The 17,245-nt window shown below is 56.4% G+C and overlaps 2 protein-coding genes across 14 annotated transcripts in view; both read right to left on the bottom strand.

Annotated features, from left to right (window-relative positions):
- Window positions 1-113: 113 nt before the first annotated feature.
- HK3 (hexokinase 3) lies at window positions 114-5,948 on the bottom strand. 2 transcript variants are annotated; one of them, XM_054079509.1, is made up of 19 exons: window positions 5,674-5,948; window positions 4,796-4,850; window positions 4,563-4,725; window positions 4,147-4,295; window positions 3,916-4,035; window positions 3,704-3,799; window positions 3,526-3,625; window positions 3,260-3,443; window positions 2,938-3,093; window positions 2,591-2,824; window positions 2,197-2,501; window positions 1,983-2,119; window positions 1,717-1,836; window positions 1,537-1,629; window positions 1,328-1,427; window positions 1,033-1,216; window positions 793-948; window positions 387-620; window positions 114-289 (listed from the first exon to the last, which is right to left on the bottom strand). In XM_054079509.1, exons 1-19 carry the CDS (start codon window positions 5,877-5,879, stop codon window positions 121-123), a joined length of 2,961 nt encoding a protein of 986 aa, XP_053935484.1. In that variant the 5' UTR covers window positions 5,880-5,948; the 3' UTR covers window positions 114-120. The 2 variants fall into 2 exon arrangements, with proteins under 2 accessions (XP_053935484.1, XP_053935485.1); XM_054079510.1 differs by lacking the exon at window positions 5,674-5,948 and adding an exon at window positions 4,934-5,080.
- Window positions 5,949-6,140: 192 nt separating this feature from the next.
- Window positions 6,141-17,245, bottom strand: part of UIMC1 (ubiquitin interaction motif containing 1) — a 38,971-nt gene continuing 27,866 nt past the window's right edge. For 4 of the 12 annotated variants that reach the window (XM_054079246.1, XM_054079249.1, XM_054079247.1 and 1 more), the window contains exons 9-13: window positions 16,475-16,655; window positions 10,960-11,038; window positions 9,307-9,427; window positions 7,499-7,562; window positions 6,141-6,633 (exon numbers count right to left, since the gene is read on the bottom strand). In XM_054079246.1, the coding sequence (XP_053935221.1) occupies window positions 6,377-6,633; window positions 7,499-7,562; window positions 9,307-9,427; window positions 10,960-11,038; window positions 16,475-16,655 (702 nt within the window). In that variant the 3' untranslated portion in view covers window positions 6,141-6,376. The other 8 variants (XR_008452172.1, XR_008452171.1, XM_054079250.1 and 5 more) reach the window with 8 other exon arrangements.

Below are 17,245 nucleotides of genomic sequence, written 5' to 3'. Positions count from 1 at the left end.
GTCTGCCGGACGTGAATGTAAATAAATTCGATATATATTGTTACCCGGGGCTGTACCCGGCCGTGCGCCCCCCCCAGGCCCCGTGCACACCCGGGAGCCAGAAGGGCCGAGCAAAGTGCTTTATTGAGGGGTTGGTGGTAGCAGTGGTTGTTCCTCGGGCTCGGCCCCACGGCACGCCACGGCTGCCACCAGCGCAGCCCCTTTCCCCGAGCCGTCCTCTGATCGCAGGAAGGTGACAGTGCAGTTGGGTGCCAGGTCCTCTAGGGTCTGCTGGAGGCGCTGGGAGAAGCTGGGGGGAAGAGGAGGGGAGGGTGAGAAGTGTGGCCCCCACTCCTGCCACAGGGCAAGGGTCCTCAGTGGGTGCTGCCAGCCCAGGCCCCACTCACCGTGGGTGCATCTTGTACAAGGTGCCATCTGCCCCCACGGTGACAGCCATGCGGTCCAGGCCCCGGTTGTCCCGCATCTTCTCTACCACAGCAGCCATGCCAGCACCACAGAGCTGGGCCGCCCGCAAGGACACGGTCTCACACACCTCCCGCACCAGCGTGCTGTCCTCGAAGCTCGCCTGGATTTCCAGGTTCTGCAGGATGGTCTGTACCTGCCTTAGGGCCAGCCCATCGCTGTCCCGGACCAGGGGCACTGTTAGCACCACCATCCCAGTCACCGTCCCCATCATTGTTCCTGGTCCTGTAAGCTGGAAGTGGCATCACCCTGCATGTGCCCCCCCCTCCTGGGCTCAGGCCTCATACTGTAACCCTGGGCTGAAGGAATCCACCAGAGCTTGGCACTCACATCTCAATGGTGGAGAGGAACTTAGTCTTGAAGATGTCCCTGGTCTGGAGTTGGGGGCAGGGCTTGCCACAGAACAGGAGCTGTTTGTCCACCATCGCCAGTAGGATGTGACGCACAATCTCGCCCAGGTACATGCCACTGATGAGCTTCTCAAACCTGCCTCGGGGAACAGCCTTGGCAGTCTTAGCCAGACACGGCCAACCCTACCCAGCCCCTCCCCTCCCCGGGGCCCTTGCCCACCTCTGCCTGCCCACGTTGATTGTTGTCTTGTCCACCATCAAGTCGAAGTCAGTGAAAATGTTGTCCAGGCAGCCGTTGTCTCCAAAGGCTCCCCACTCCATGTTGATGCACATGCGGCCCTGCTCCCCTTCCACGGTGCCCACATTCCGCATCTCCTCCATGTAGCAGGCATTGGTCCCTGTCCCTGCAGGCCCCACACTGGTGTCATGCCCACCGCAGCCCTGGCAGATCGCCTGACACCCCATGGCCAAACTGGCTGGGCTGGTGGTAAGGGAATGGAAGAGGTGCTCCTCACCCACGATGAGGCCGATTTCACATTTGGGGTCATCATAGCCACAGGACATCATGGTTCCCACGGTGTCGTTGACCACAGCCACCACATTCAGCCCAAAGTTCTGCCAAACCAGAAGAAAAGGACGCATACGGCTTAGTTGCACCCAGCTGGGCTGGCACCTCCTGGGTACAGGGTGGCACCCTGGGGACAGGTCCCCAGCCACTCCCTACCTTGCGCTGGGCAGCCTCCTGCAGCATCTGAACAACATCCCGTCCCACGCAGCCTGAGGCACTGAAGCCTTTGGTCCAGCTCAGCAGCACTGCCTGCAAGAGAGGCAGGAACAAGGCCAGGCAGCTGCCTCGTACCCGGGCACCTTCCCCCTCTCTCTGGGGCTGGGGTCACCCTCTCACCTTATTCAGACCCAGCTGCTGGCAGGGGAAGGAGAAAGTGAAGCCAAGCGGCAGGACCTGCTCCTTCAGGTTTTGATTCAACTGAAAGTCCCTCATGCAGTCGATGATGTGGTCAAAGAGCTGCAAAGAGTGGCCACAGTTTCAGGGGCCAAGCTGAGGTGATGCTATAGGGGTCTCCCAGCTCCCTTCCAGGTCTGTGGGCAGCGAGGGGGAGAGGCAATTCCCACCCCTCACCCTGCCCCTCAGCCACAGGTCCTCAGCCTCACCGCTTCGCCGGTGCCATGCATGATGGCAGTTGGGATGACATAGATCTCGCTGGTTATGCAAATGTCCTGTGCTACGCGCACCAAGAGCACTCGGAAATTGGTTCCTCCCAGGTCCAATGCCAAGAATTCACCTTGCTCTGTGGGGAGTCAACAAGGGGCATCAGCAGGGCCACAGCATCTCTGGCACCCCTTTCACCTGGCCCCGGTCCCTCACCGGTGCCATCGGGTGTGTTGCGAACATAGGTGGGCAGCATGCGGAGGGAGGCGTTGGCATTGCTCTCCCTGCCCAGCCCCAGCTCCATCTCCTGCCTCATCAGTGCCTGGACGTGCTGCAGGTCAGCGCGGCTCAGCCGCAGCGGGGCCAGCATCTGGTCCACCTCTTCACGCTTGGCTGCCAAGCGCAAAGCCACCGCTGTTACTATGGCTGCCCCTCGCCCAGTGCTATCCACGGAGGGCAGGAAGGTGGCCACGCACTCAGGGGATAGCATCGCGGTCACACCCTGCAGGATCTCCTTGAACCTGCCAGAGAAAGAATAAGATAGTGAGGGCCAGGCAGGTGGCAGCCCACTGGGTTAGGACTCCGCCAGGAGCCTTGTGTCTCTCCTCACCTACTGTAGCCCTGGTACAAATCGCCTTCCACGCCCACATTCACTACCAACAGCTCCAGCTCCCGGGTCTGGCACATGTGGCTGAGGATGGCAGCCAGCCCGGCAGCGGAGAGCGCAGCAGCGCGGCTCACCACCGCCCGGCAGATCTGCTGTACCCGGCAGCAATCCCGCTCGCTGGGCTGCAGCCCCAGAGCCTCCAGAGCCCTCCTCGCCTCGATCACGCCATCCTCCTTGCTGCAAGGAAGAGCAACAGCACTGGCTTATAGAGCCACCAACTCACGGCCAGGGGCACCCACCCATCGTGCCCTCCTTCCACCCACAGAAGCTTCTGGTCCCCAGACACTCACCTGATGATCTCCAGGACCTGCTGGGTCTTGAGTGCATCCTTGGTCTTCAAGACAGTGACATCGTTCCCAACGAAGAGCGCTTTCTCTACAGTCAGGGCGATCAGCACGTGCCGGACGATCTCCCCCAGGTACAGGCTGCCCACCAGCTTCTCAAACCTGTGTGCATCACAAGCAGGGATCAGTTGTTCCTCCCCAGCACCCCTTGGCCTTTTGAGAGCACCCAGGAGTATCACAGGGGGCCCCCTGTGTGTCGGTGGGGCCTGAGTACTCAGGGATTGACAGGGATCCCCAGGGATTCTGCCCTTGCTGGGGGTGGGAGCACCTCCTCTCCCCAGGGTTGGAGGACTCATGGTCCACGTGCTCGTCATAAGATGTCAGGATGTCACTCAGGGTGCCGTCATCCCCAAAGCAGCCCCACTCGGTGTTGACACACATCCGCCCACTGGTCTCCTCCGCCATCTCCACCAGATGTGCTGGGGCCATGAAGCAGCTGTTGGTGCCTGAACCTGCCCGGGAGCAATGGGTGTGAGTACCGGCACAGCTGCCCCAGCACCCACTACCCTGACACATGGGGTCCCCCCTGCTCACCCACAATCAAAGCGACCTCACAGGGTTTCCCCTCCATGCTGCAGGTCATCATGGTGCCCACCGTGTTGTTTATCAGGGCAACAACTTCCACGTGGTAGATCTGGCCAAGGGCAAAGCAAAAACATCATCAGTCCTTTCACAGGGGCAGCCTGCAGCCAGCCCCACCCCGACCCCCCACCTCCTGTTTGTTGATGGACCACTGCAGCAACTGCACCACGTCCTTTCCCTCCACGTCACTGCAGCTGAAGCCCTTGGACCAGGAGATGAGTTCTGCCTGTGGAGAGCATGTGACCAAGCTGTTGGTTTCCAGCAGCGGGTCGGCCCAGCTCCCGATGCCAATGTGCTGAGAAGGAGACAGCCGCAGCCTCAGGACAGGGCTGTCCCGCTCACCTTGTGCAGCTGCTGCTTCCTGCAGCTGAAGGGGAAGACGAAGCCCAAGGGAATGTGCTGCTGAGGGTTGCCAATGTCTGTCAGGAACTGGGACACGCATTGAGCAAGGAAGTCAAAGAGCTGCAAAAGCACGGCTGGGGTGATGGGCTGCTCCCCTTACCCAGTGCCCAGGCTGCGGGAGGCAGCCCCGAGCCCCAGCGCTACTGGGCCTCTGTCACAGCCTTCTCGTACCACTTCCCCCTTGCCCTGCTTGATGCCTGCCGGCAGATCGAAGGTCTTGTCTCTCATTTGGGGGTTTTGGTTTCCGTCACCAAGGAGGGTCACCCACAGGGTCCGGACGTGGCTCTGGCCCAGCTCCACCACCAGAATGTCACCCTTCTCTACAGGGGCACAGAGGCAGCATCAGGCAGAGATCTGCCCTGTGGCAGGTGCCCCCTCCCAGCCCAAAATCTGCTCCTCATGCTGTCTCGGAGCAGTCGCACACCCACAGGGGAGGCGCCTGAGAGCCTGAGACCACCGCAGGGGCCAAGGAAGCGTCTCCTGGCCTCTGTCCCAGCGCTGGGGACCGGCAGAGACAGCGTTGGGGCAGCTTACGGACCCCGTAAACAGCCACAGACCATCGCACCCCCAGGACCGGGCTGTCTCACCTGTGCCGTCGGGCGTGGAGCAGATGTAGGTGGGCAGCATCTGCACCTTGGCCTGCGCGTGCGTCTGCCGGCTCAGCCCCTCGCGTATGGCACGCAGCATGCGGCCCTTCACCAGCTGCAGCGTCTCCAGCGGGAGGGTGAGCGCCAGCAGAGCTCGCTGCACCTGCGGGCGCCTCGTTAGGGCGAGCTCCAAGGGTCAGGGGGTGCCTCCCCCGGTCACCCATGACGCTTACCGGCGAGCAGGAGGGGGCATCGATTCGGTGTCCCAGCCGGTGGCTCGGGGAGGACCTGCGGGCGAGGAGCAGGGGCGTCACCCGCCGGGACTCGGGGGGGTCTGGGAGCGGGACCGGGGACACCCCGCCGCCTCCCACCTCCCCTTCGCGTCCCGGCTCGGCGGGGCCTCGGCATTGTCCCCGGGCTCCGTCCTCGATCCGCCCCGGGGGTGCAGGGGACAGCGGCGGCCCAGCACGACCAAGGGGCCCTGGGGCAGCGGGGCCCGGCACCTGCAACAGCCGGGGAAGCTGCGGTCTGTGCCCCGCGGGGCGGCGACAGGGGCGGGGGCGGCCCCTCCCCGCGCGTCCGAGCCGCTCACCGGTTCGGCTCGGTGCCGCCGCGGGGCATCCCGCTCGGGCCGGCCAGCGGGGACGGCCGGGAGCCGCGGCGCTGCGGGCTGCCCATGGCTGAGGCCCCGCCGGGCGGCGCACGACGCGCGGCCGTTGGTTCGGTAACAGTCGCGGCACCCGCCGCACCGGCCGGAGGTCTCGCCGCGGCCAATAAGAGACCGAGCCGCGGGGACCGCGCCGCGCCCCGCCCGCCCATTGGCCACTGCTCTCGGGACGGGCCCGTCCCGACCAATGAGCGCCGAGCGCGAAGGGCCGCGCCCCGCCCCTTGCGGCCCCGCCCTCCTATTGGCCAGTGCGCTCGTGCCCCGCCCTGCCCCACCCACCCATCGGCCAGCGCCCTCGTGCCCCACCCAGCCCCACCGCAGCCAATGAGCTGGCGAGGCCCCGCCCCGCCCACCCCGACCCCGCCCTCCCATTGGCCAGCCCGCTCATGCCAGGCCAGCAGCAGCCAATGAGCGCCCTCGCTGGAGGGGCCTCGCCCCACCTACCAGCAGCCCCGCCTCGGCTGATGGGCGGCCGCAGCATCGCCCCGCCCTCCACGTGCCCCACATCGTCTCGACGAAGCGACGCGGCGCTGAGCGCCCCTGGCCAGGCACTGGGTCGCAGGACCCCCGGTGCTCAGCCTGGAGGCTGTCCTGCCCCTGCAGCCTCCCCTGCCACAGGGACACCAAGGATATGGGGACATGGCCAGCATGGCCCCCCAGCCTCTGCAGCCCCTGGGTACGGGTGGCAGTCAGTGCCCTCTGCGGTTCCCAGCTGGGAGCGTCACTGTGCTGCTGCTCCCCAGAGCATCAGGCATCGCTGCCCCTAGACGGGGGTCCACCGCAGCCCAAGGATACGCTTTGGGAAGTGCGATTGTGGATTTGTGGATGCACCTTCTGCTGTTCCTCCTCTCCTCCCTCCTCTCCTCCCTCCAGTACCTCCCATTCCCCAGAGACAGACAGCACAGCTCCTCCGTGTTGCTGCAGATCATAAAAAGATACATAAATATATTTCCATTTCTTTAACAGAGAGCAAAGCTGCACAGGCACCTATAAAACACAGTCACTTCTCCAGCCAGCACTCCCTGCACACGTTGTATAAAATATACAAAAAGGGGGTGGGAGGACAAGGCTGCGGGTGAAGCGGGGATTGGGTGCTGCGCAGACCCTCCCCGGGGAGCTGCTGGGGGGCCCCATCGCACCGCCGGCCTCAGAACTTGCGTTTTCTTCGCCGGCAGCCCTTGGTCTGCTGCTGGCTGCCCAAGCGAAGAGCTGCGTGCGGCTCCAAGTCCACCACACAGTCCGTGACCTCCGAGAAGGAGATGTCGGGTTTCACAGGGGAGACGTCAAAAGGAAGGTGCTGAAAGGAGCTGGGGCTCTCCAACGCCGGCTCCCCAGCTTCAACCGAGAGTGAAGAGGAGGACTGTTGGTCTCCTAGTCCAGGGAGGGGGGTCCCCGCATCAGCACCTGCAACAGGAACACACATCAGCCCTGCGTGGCCCCCTCCAAGCACAAGCCATAGGCAAGGGGAGGAGGGTGCTGTTGAGAGCATTTCTCCCCAGTCATCTCCTGCCCCTGGACATTGAGCTGCTGAAGTGCGTCCAGAGTAGGGCTGGTACAGGGTCCGGAGAACAAGTCTTATGAGGAGCATCTGAGGGAACTGGGATTGTTTAGGCTTGAGAAGAGAAGGCTGAGAGGAGACCTTATTGCTCTCTACAACTCCCTGCAAGGAGGATGGAGTGAGGTGGGTGTTGGTCTCTTCTCCCAAGTAACAAGCAGTAGGACAAGTGGAAATGGCCTCAAATTGCAACAGTGGATGTTCAGATTTGATTTAGAAAAACTTTCATTATCAAAAGAGTGATCAAGCACCGGAAGAGGCTGCCCAGGGCAGTGGTGGAGTCTTCTTCCCTGGAGATGTTCAAAAAACATGTGGATGTGGCACTTTGGGATGTGGTTTCATAGACACGGTGGTGTTGGGATGACAGTTGGACTGAATGATCTTAGAGGTCTTTTCCAAGCTTAATGATTCTATGACTCATGGGGGGAAGTGCAGGCTTGCCGGCAGGGAGGGCAGCACCCTGACACCCCCTGGGCAGCTGGACACCTCTTGGTGCCACAGCTCAGAGCACAATCCTATTCCCAAGGGCTCTGGGCACTGGCACAGCTCCAGCCAGGGCATGACAGCTAAGCCCACAGCCTCCTGCTCTGCTCAGGAAGAATGGGAGCCCTTCAAGGGGAATTTGAGGGCCCAGCACAGCCCAGGACTGCAAGGAGACACCTAGGAAAGGGCACCCCTGACCCAGCCAGGCAGGTACAGGAAGCAGCTTCCCACCTGCAGACTTGCTCTCTGAGAGCTCCAGCATCCTGAGGAGTCCTCTCTCCTGCTTTCCGACGTCCTGCCAAGGAGAGAACTGTCATCACGGTGCTGTCATGAGGGAACCCTGTGGCTGGGTTCACACTCCCCCAGCCCACAGGGTCAGGCTGGGCACAGGCAGGAATGCTGCATTTCCAGGGCCTCCAGCTGCACAGAGCCAGCCGCCAAGGGGAAAGGCACTCCCCACACCACGCCTGACCAGAGCCCGAGCAGAGGCAGATTAAAGCAGTTAATAAAGCAGAGACTGTTAAGGAGGGAGGCTAGGGTGCAAGAAGCCACCCCCAAGCCCAGCCAGCAAGTGTGGGGCTGTAACAGAGAAATGAGGGCACCAGAGGCTCTGCCACGGCTCAGGCACAGCCCCAGCACTGCCTTCCCTGCAAGGGCACGGGGCTTGACACGGGAGGGAAGGGCCTTCCCGCAGGGCACAGCCAGACAAGGAGCGCACATCTCATGCCTCCTCTCAGCCTCTAGGAAGGCACAGCTGTGCTGGTCACGCAGGCTATGGGACGACCATTAGGCCTGGCTGCCTTGAGCAAAAGTCTCCTGTCCTGGCTGCTGCCTGTCCCCAGGACTGCTCTAGAAGGCACTGGCATCCCACCTGTGAGGTTGGAGCTGCAAAGCACCCCAAAAGGGGCTGTGGCAGGAGCCCACAAACCCAGCAGTGCCACTGGGAAGCTTTCCAACAGCCCAGCCCATGCTCAGGCATGACCTGCTCCCCTGGTGAGCTGCCACCTGAGCTGCCACCTGGGCAGCGCCAGAGGAAACATAGAGCCCTGTTGAGCTGTCACAAAGGGCCACCCGGCTCCAGAACCTTTCCCTTATGCACTGTGCCCACGCCCAAGTGCAGAACCCCACACATCAGCTGTGAGGTGGAGGGACAGAGTCAAACAGCCCCCACGGAGCTGGTCACATGCAGGAGCAGCCGTGCCCTGCAGTGCTCTGAACCACACAGCGCTTGGCTGTATCCCAGCCAAAATCATCAACCCGAAATCTCCATTTGCATCTGAATCCCCAAAGGGCTCAGGCCTGTGATGGATTTAAGGGATTATACGAAACTAAGACATCATGTTGCATCTTCATGCAGAGAATCACATTTCTGAGTGCCGTCAAAGCTGTGGCACTAGGACTGTGCCTGCAGGAACCAGCAGGAAGGCCTGGAAGGCCCCCCTCTGTGCTCTCCCAGGACTGCCAGAAGCAGGAAAAAGCACAATGGGGGTCAGCACCTGGCAAGTGATGGCAAGCCAGCTGCTACCCACGCTTCTGCCTCTTAACTCCTCTATCAAGGCACATCCCCCACCCCCAGCACATCCCCACTGCACACACTCCCTGTTTCTCCCGGGACGCTGTGGTTTGCTCCCAGATGGAGCAGTTCCCCCTGCGCTGGCTCCGAAGCCTTCTGCATGGGAAAGGGCTCGTGGATAGAGTCAGATACGCTTGTTCCCCCCAGCACTGCCCTCCACTCTATCTATATTCAGCCCAGGAAGCCTGCAAGACCGAGGCCGCTGTCTGGCAGGGAGACAGCCCTGGCTGCCGGCCCGCTGGAGAAGTTACTGGCAGCTCCGCTGGATTAGCTCACCCCTGGGACCAGTCCATGCTCTCACAGAGCATCGCGTAAGGGAGGGCAATGAGTTCTCTGGCCACAGCAGCCCAGAGGGACAGGCAATCCTACAGCTCAGCTCATCAACCAGGGAAACTGCTCCTGCTGCCAACCCAGCCCCAGTCCCAGCGCGAAGCAAAAGGAGATGTTCTGCAGGGTCGCCCCTCACCTTGGCGCTTCGCAGCCTCCTGGTTCCCTGAGCTTGCCTAGCAGCCTGAAGGCAGCTGTCCACGTGCCTCTGATACTGCAGCAGTGGCACCAGTGACTTACAGAGGTAGCACTTCTCACACCTGCCAGGCAGCAAAGGACAGAGCACTGCATTAGGATCCGCCCAGCGCCAGGCTCCCAGCCACCAGCGGTGACTTTCCTCCTCCAGGCCACGCCACAGAGAAGACATGTCACTAAATCGGGTCTAGCTCAGTGGGGTCGGGCCGGCACCAATCGCAAAGATTGAGTGATTATCAGTTTTCCCTGCCTGTTCCTCTGCATCCTGCTGCTGCAGCAGCGGGACAGTAATCAAATGCGCTCATCTAACTATCTCAAACACCGCTGATTTCTCCCCAGACATAAAGCACCCTGTCAAAATCCACAGAAATGAAGTGTGAGGGCTTTGCAAAGGGGAGTTAAATTCTGCCTGAAAAGCAAACCAAGTGTGTTAAATCAGAGAGACATTTTACCAGGGCTGGATGAACTTGTCTGACTAGTAAATCAAGTCTTTCTCTGCACTGTCTCCATTTTACATCATGCCATGTTGGGTGAGGAATGCAGAGCACGCGTTCCTGCTGGGGGGCTGGCACAGCATGTTCCTCAAACCCTCTCTTTTTCGCAGATGATGCCCAGGCTCATGCAGGACGACTGAGTATGCTTGGGAAGAAAATTACCCTGGGTGAAAGTAGACAAAGGTCAGGTGTGGATTTACACAACTACACTCGATTCCTCACCCGCTCTCAGTGGGGATCGAACCATGCAGAAGAGGGCACTGGTTCTTCAGGAGGGGATCATCCACCCAGGGAGCTCTTCAGGAATGGACCATTCAAGGAGAGATGAGCCCCCAGGGACGAGCCCAGCAGCATTGTGTTCACTTTGATAAGCAGTACTGTCCTAGTAAAAACTCACCCCAGGCTCCAAAATGCACATGGAGAGCCCCCATATCAAGCAAAACTCTGCAGCACTTTTCCTGTATTTTCCAGTCAGTGCTGATTACCCAGATAATGTGTCTAAACAGAAGCTGTCCTCTCTATAATTAGCCTAATTCCATTAGTGATGTTGCCATCCACTGTTTGTAACAGCAAAATTGCTTCCATAGCAGGGATTTTACTGTCAGATCCTCTCTTATGATGCTTTGTGTGGGTGGCAGGAGGAGGGGCTGCATGGGAAGAGATTAAACAAAGCCACTGCTATTCTGAAAGTCTAATTTAATTAAGAATATCACTACAGGTGCCGTGTTGACAGCCTCCCTGTCCTAGCCTCTTCTTTTCCAGGGGTTACCAAGCTCAAATCTCCCATCAGAAACCGTCTGAGTTAGCACCATTTTAGCTACAGCTCCTCCCACGGCAGCCAGAGACCACACATCCCTGACCCACCACGGATTGGGCTAAAAGGAAATTAGTGCAAAAATAAACAATCTGAGAACAGCAAATTCCTCTTGCTTTGGCACAAATATAGCCAGCACTGCAGCAAGAGGCACTGAGAGCAGGCAATTTCTTAAGGAAACATTGCTATAAGGCCAACAGCCAGCATTTATACAGGACGACAGACATCCACAGCCAAGCTAGCGCTGAAGCACAGAAACAATCTTGGAGGAACAAGCATACCTACTTACTTGTCAAAGCCTAAGGATGTCGGGCCGCTTTCACCACTGGCAGCTTTACTTCTTGCCTGTCTCTGACGTCGTGTGAGCACTGGAGGAAAACAAGAAAGGGTTACCTGCCATCCACCCCAAAAGCATCCCTACACTGTGTCCGAATGCAGCAAGCTTCGATCTCTTCCACTCAAGGCTGCAGCAGAAGTGAAGGCAAAGAAATAATCGAGTGGGATGGGCAGGGTCTTCTCCAGAAGAAGCAGCTGCCCAATTCTCCTTTTTTCTGGGGCGATACTGAAGAAGTTACCTTCCCCGGACTCGGAAGAAGCTCACCATTTCATGCTGTAACTTGTCTTCTGCCAGAAACAGCTGGTTCAACAGTATGCGGTTTACAGTCATTTTAAAGCCAATGTGCAGCAGTGCAACAGCCTGGGAGCAGAGTTACACAGCTGCTCCAGCAGCACCACGCCGCTCCATGCCAAATTAAGCACCCGTGCCTGCTGCAGGGGAGGGAGCGTGGTAACCGTGAGCTCGAGGGGAAGGAGAGCTGAGGCAGGGGTTGTGTGGAGGCACCAGCCCTTCTGTAGGTGCGGTAGGAAGAGCGAGCCTTGCTGGGGAGGGACACAGCTCGCACTGGAAGGGAAGGTTACAACAACCAGCCTATACTCACGGTCCATGTGAATCTGTACTATTGTCTGCATACAGCTCTGTGGGGGCTCTGGATGAAGCTCTCTACAGGGCTAAGCATCTGCGGTGCCACTCTCCAATGGCAGCAGGGAAGGGCCAGCTCTCAAACATGTGGGCAGCCAGCAAGATCCCACTGACCAGCCTGCTGGTGATGGGTCCAACAATTTCTGTTCCTTCAGCAAGCCCAAACAGCCTTCCCAAACCAGGCATCTGCAGGGAGCATATCAGAGCGCTGTCTTTTCCAGTCGAATTCTTCTCAGAGTATTTCTGTTGACATGCCACCAGCAAAGATCCTCAGGGAACACATCAGATAGCTTAGCTTGCTTCACCAGGGATGTTCAAGACTCCAGCTCCAAAACAGATGTTGCACTAAGCATTCTTGGGCAAGCTGGCTAAGGGGACAAGCAGGGAGCTATTTTACAGCCCAGTAACATTGCTTCCCATGCTCTCATTAGGAGAAGAGTCTGAATCCAAGGTACAGGCATCACAAACTTATATTGTTGGCTCATCATCTAATAACGAAAAGGGCACACAAAATTTTGTGTGGAATAAATCCGTCAGAGTTTTAGCAAAACCCCATTTCCAGAGTGTTAAGCAACCCCAATAGCTATCCCCAATGCTGATATAACACGGCCTTTCCCTTAGCAGCAATCACCGATCTGCAGCAAACACACTGCGAGGTGCTCAGGAGCTGTTGGGGCTGATGGGAGACATCCATGCTGAGGAAACAAGCTTGAGCCTTTCCTAGGACGTGGCTATTGTCTCGTAGGCGATGACTGATACCAAGAGCTCGTTTCTCACAGGCAATGAAGCGGATGTCTCTCTAACTTAGCCTGGCCCAGATTCGAAGTGGCAGCCTGGAGAGGAGGACTGATAACCACGGCCACCCTCCAGGCCATCTGGCCTCCCAACAACCCAACTAACACGTGCGCTTGACAGTGTGGTGAAAGCTGCTCTCCAAATCAGCGTGCACTCGTTAATATTCCTTTAACACCATCTCGAGAGCCTCGTGCACCAGCTCAGGTGTTAATCAGTTCTATTTTCTTCCAAAAGCAGTGAACACATCTGGCATAATGGGCCCATTAGAGATGTCTGGGACTACAGCTACCCAGGGGAAGACCCCCAGCTGTGCTGCTGGAAGCAGAAGTGGAGGAGAGATAACAGGGCCGGCTGATGAGCATAACCCTCACAAACACACCAGCCGCCCACAGCAAGAGGGTTCAGAACATGGGAAAACAGTTCCCACGAGGTAAATCCCCACTACAAAGATGACCTGCTGTGCAACAGAAGCCTTGTAACTCTCCCAGATGTGATGCTTTTTGTCGGGTCAGACACATGCTGTAGCCCAAGAACGGCCTTTTCTGTGGCATTTCTTGTGGTTGGCAAGGTTGGCCTGCTTGGCTCCAGCTCGCAGCCTGGGGAAGAGGAGCAAACCCTCTCCAGCATGGCCCTGCTATAGGCACACTCGCCCCAGGCACCTCCTGGGGCTGCCAGGTTACATCAGCGCATGGAGCTGTGAGGCCATGGTCACCAAGCTCCTCAACTCGCGGCACAACCCCCCTGCTGTTCCACCCCCCAGCTTCCTCACCATGTCACTACCAGCCGCACCACTTGTTGTGCAGGATCCTGTTAGCAGCAGGCTCGCCAGCATCTTATTCTTCCTCAGAAGTGATGAAACTTTCTTCTGCACCCATCCCGTGACTCTTTCTGCTGTATCAGAGCCGCTTCTATTGAGGTCAGGAGCTTTTTAACAGCACCAATGCTGCTGAAGACTAACAGCTGTATCAGGTTGCATTTGAGGCATTGGGAGGAAGGGATACACCAAATCCTTATTTTCCTGGGCTCGCTTGGAAACTGAGAGGTTGGGAACATGTAGATGGAGGGCAGGATGAAGAGAGTATGTCCCAGAGCTCGAGACTATTTGCTGTACTGTGGTGGCCAAGACTTGCTTCCAGATTGAGACCAGCAGATTCCTGCCTTGGCAGCAGCACCGCGCCATGGATGCAGTGACTCCAGTAAAGCCCCTCTCGCACACACAAGCCCTTCAGCCGAGTCATGAAGAAAGAGGGAGCTGGCACAGCACTTCATGGCTCCACTTGTTCACTTGGAATTAACACGAGTCACTGAGCTGGAAGCCCTGAACCTGAACGTTCGCCAGAGTGGTACAGTAGCTAACGCCACAGCAGGCTCTTCTTTTTTTATTTACTCACACCACAGGAAAATGGAAATTCATGATCAGATTTTCACACTGCCCAGGTATGTGGTGGTCTGGGCATCCAGCCAGAGGGAGGGGAAGCAACTGTAACTCATCTTGCCCGCCTAAACCCTTTGAAAACCCATCCTTAGGTATCAGCCACCCTGAGCTGAGCTGGACGCCTGATAGGTAACACTGAAAGACTTTGGTGCATGATTAGAGGGGGAAGAGAAGCAAAACCAGCAAGAACCCACACTTGTGTAATTTTAAAACGAAAAACACTGACAGCTGTAGTCTGCAGGACTGCATCATCTGCAATTCCAGAGACATCAGGACTAAATCCAACTAGGAAGTCTGAAGAAGATGAGGAACCCCTGACCCCATGCACCAAAGAAAAACTGAAGCCGCCTTTCCTTAACACATCAGAACATGGCTTAGAAGGCAGAACTTTGATTTTCTCTCACTCAAGGCTGTTGCTGTGCTCTAGAGGAAGCCAGACGCCAGCCAAGAGCGCACAGTGCTGCAGCGGCAGAGAACAACTTCTGGATCCACAGAGGAGCTGGCATTTGCTTCGGAAGACAATTCTTCCAACCCCTTTTTTCTCCCCGTGCATTAGCTTTACCTATGGATTTTGTGCTAGTGATGGATGCCAAGGTAACAGCCCTGGAACCAGGATCCTTTTGTACCTGCACAGATGTACCAGGCTCCTGTCTGGCCTCTGCTCAGAGCTGAACATCATCCCTGCTTATCCAACCCAAACTCCTCTGGCCAGCCCATCAGCTGAGACCTCTCTGGTGACTGCTGCCTTTGCGCAGCCGCTGGGAAGCGGACCGAGATGCCCTGACAGCCAGTGCCCCAGCAGGCAGGCAGGATTCTGCCCTGCATTCCATCTTGCTCCAAGTCCAGGAGGCTGTGGTCCTGCAAAGAGTCTTGGTGCAAACGACACAAGCATCACAGACCGTTAGGCTAATAAAGCCTGTTCTCTACAGGGAAAATACTAGAATAACTGGCAACAGAAAACCCAAATTACTGTGATTTTGTCCCAAAACCATTGCTCTGCTTAGAGCCATTATTGTAGACCAAAATTCCTTTTATTGCAGGCTAGTTTTCTTATGGGGGGGTTGTTCTGAACAAGCCAGAGCAGCAGAGTAGCAATTCCAAAATAACTACCCTTACAAACATCCCAAGGAGCCCAGTCTGGAAGCAGAGTGGAGAGGCCAGCCTTGAACTTTGTCCTGCTGAAAGCCAACACCAAAGGAAAGAACAAATTCCCTCACGCTGCCGAAGAATTCAAAGCCTTTTCCTGATCACAGTCAGGATTCCCCACGATCAATGGATAGACTCACAGTCCAGCCACATCAGGGACCTGATTACCACAGGGCCAAAGACATTCCTGCTAAAAGGCATACAAAAAATTCTGCTCTATTTAGTAGCATGGATAAGACATTCATCGGTGTTGAGGATGAGAGAGTAGCTGTGATAATTTGTGATTTGCCTGAGCTGAACACTTTGCATTAGCAGCTGGTTTGTACCTGCAGAGAGAACTCCCCACCAAAAATCAGCACCAAGCAGTCTCAGCCACGACCCTGGCTTGTGTCATCTTGACAGGACTCATGTCACATCCGTAAAGATTTTGTATAACAGAGACCTTGTGTTTTAAAACTACATCAACTCTGCATTAAGATTACATGGTGAAACTTCTCCCTGCTACAGGAATACAGAAGTTACAGTTCTTGTACTACCTTTGATTTGCTCCAGTTGCTTAAACATCATAGATTTAGGTTGCATTTAATAACCCAGGATGTAACTGAAAATTATACATTCACAACCTGAAAAGTTAATCTTATTACAAGCTACTACTTTGATATTACCTGACATTGTGCTAACACAGACTTTACATTTCAAGCAGCAGCTAAAACATAACTTATTGAATATGTTGATAACCAAGCGGTGTATTTGTTCACTTAAGCTCTACAAAGGTTGGCTATGGAAAACTGATAGGAAGAAGTCTGCAAAGAGGATTAATATGGGCATTATGACCGTGCTTCTATGCCTTACAGTTCACATGCAGGAGAGAAATCCGAGTTCCCAGATCGATAGCTATCATTTTGCAAATTTAGAGGAACAAGAGGGAAGCTTTTCTGCGACCTCTTACAGCTGAACAAGCCATTTTTGCACATACAAGTGTGAGACTCATTGCAGAGCGCAGGCCGTGGTTGGAGTGCTACAGAACATTCTCCCTTCTCAAGAACCCTGAAGGACGCTCACCCGCGCGGCTGGAAAGCCTGCCATTTTCTACCCCCGGCAGATGCTCTGCAGGTCCTCACAAAACACAATAGATGTGTCATATGAGCACTGCTTGAAGCTCCAGGGCTAGATCCTGGGGTAATATTTGGATTATGCACTTTCCAATTGTGTGATGATGAAGTCAATCAGAGAGATGATGCCTCTGTGCAGCAGGTGCTGGTGACACAGGAGCTTCCACTACCACTCTCCTGACCACCTTGGAGGTGGAACAAGGCAGAGTGAACCAACCTTCCTACATGCCACACCATGCATCAAATATCCCGAGGCACAAAACGGCAGCACGTGGCTGCAAGCAATAAGAAAGAACAAGCACAAAGAGCAAACACACAGAAGCAGCGCTTGGCAGACCTGGACTGTCCCCGCCAGCCTCCTCTCCCACGATGCCATTGCAGTACATAGCATGCAGCTCGATCTCCGCAGCTGGAAAGCCTTGGTCACACAGTGGGCACGACACGTGGTCAGCAGCTGCCAGCAGGTCAGCAGGACTGCACTCAGACACGGTCCCGCCAGCATCTTCATCTCCACCAGCCTAAGGAGGAAGAAAAAATTAACTAGATGGTTAATTGTGCTGTTTCTCTTTCTTCACTAGGTGCAGAGCTCCATGCTGTGGCTACTCGCCCTCCTATAGGCTCAGTTTTTCTTGGAAAGCTTTATTCCCCGTCCATCATATGCTGGTCAGAAATAACACCACTGGCTGAGTAAACTGTGCAGCACTAATAACTAATTCTTCTTCTAAAAACAACACGTCCTGCTGAATCACCGCAAAACCTCCCTGCACAGCCGTGCACACCAGTTAAGACAAGCATCACCCATACTACCATGGAAAAATGGCAAAGCTTCCATTAATCAGGAAAGCTCGGAAGCGAAACTGATGGAAAATTCATGGGGCAAAGCAAGAGTTCAACACCTGACTTGTGCTCATCGGTTTCTGGATGTGATCCACGCTACACAGGCGGCACTGTCTGGGAACACAGCTTCCCCTAGGATGAAAGGAGGCTGCTGTGCTCTTAGGGAGTCGGGAGAGATCACTGGGAAGCTCCTCCTCTCTAGAGGAGGTGGCTGGAGCAGTCATCAGAGGGGACACAGATCAAGGAGAGAGGCAATACTGTTAAAAATCCA

Source organism: Cuculus canorus, chromosome 14, assembly GCF_017976375.1.
Source record: "Cuculus canorus isolate bCucCan1 chromosome 14, bCucCan1.pri, whole genome shotgun sequence".
Lineage (NCBI taxonomy): Eukaryota > Metazoa > Chordata > Aves > Cuculiformes > Cuculidae > Cuculus > Cuculus canorus.
The sequence above is the reverse complement of the archived record's forward strand: the minus strand, read 5'-3'. Positions and strand labels throughout refer to the sequence as shown.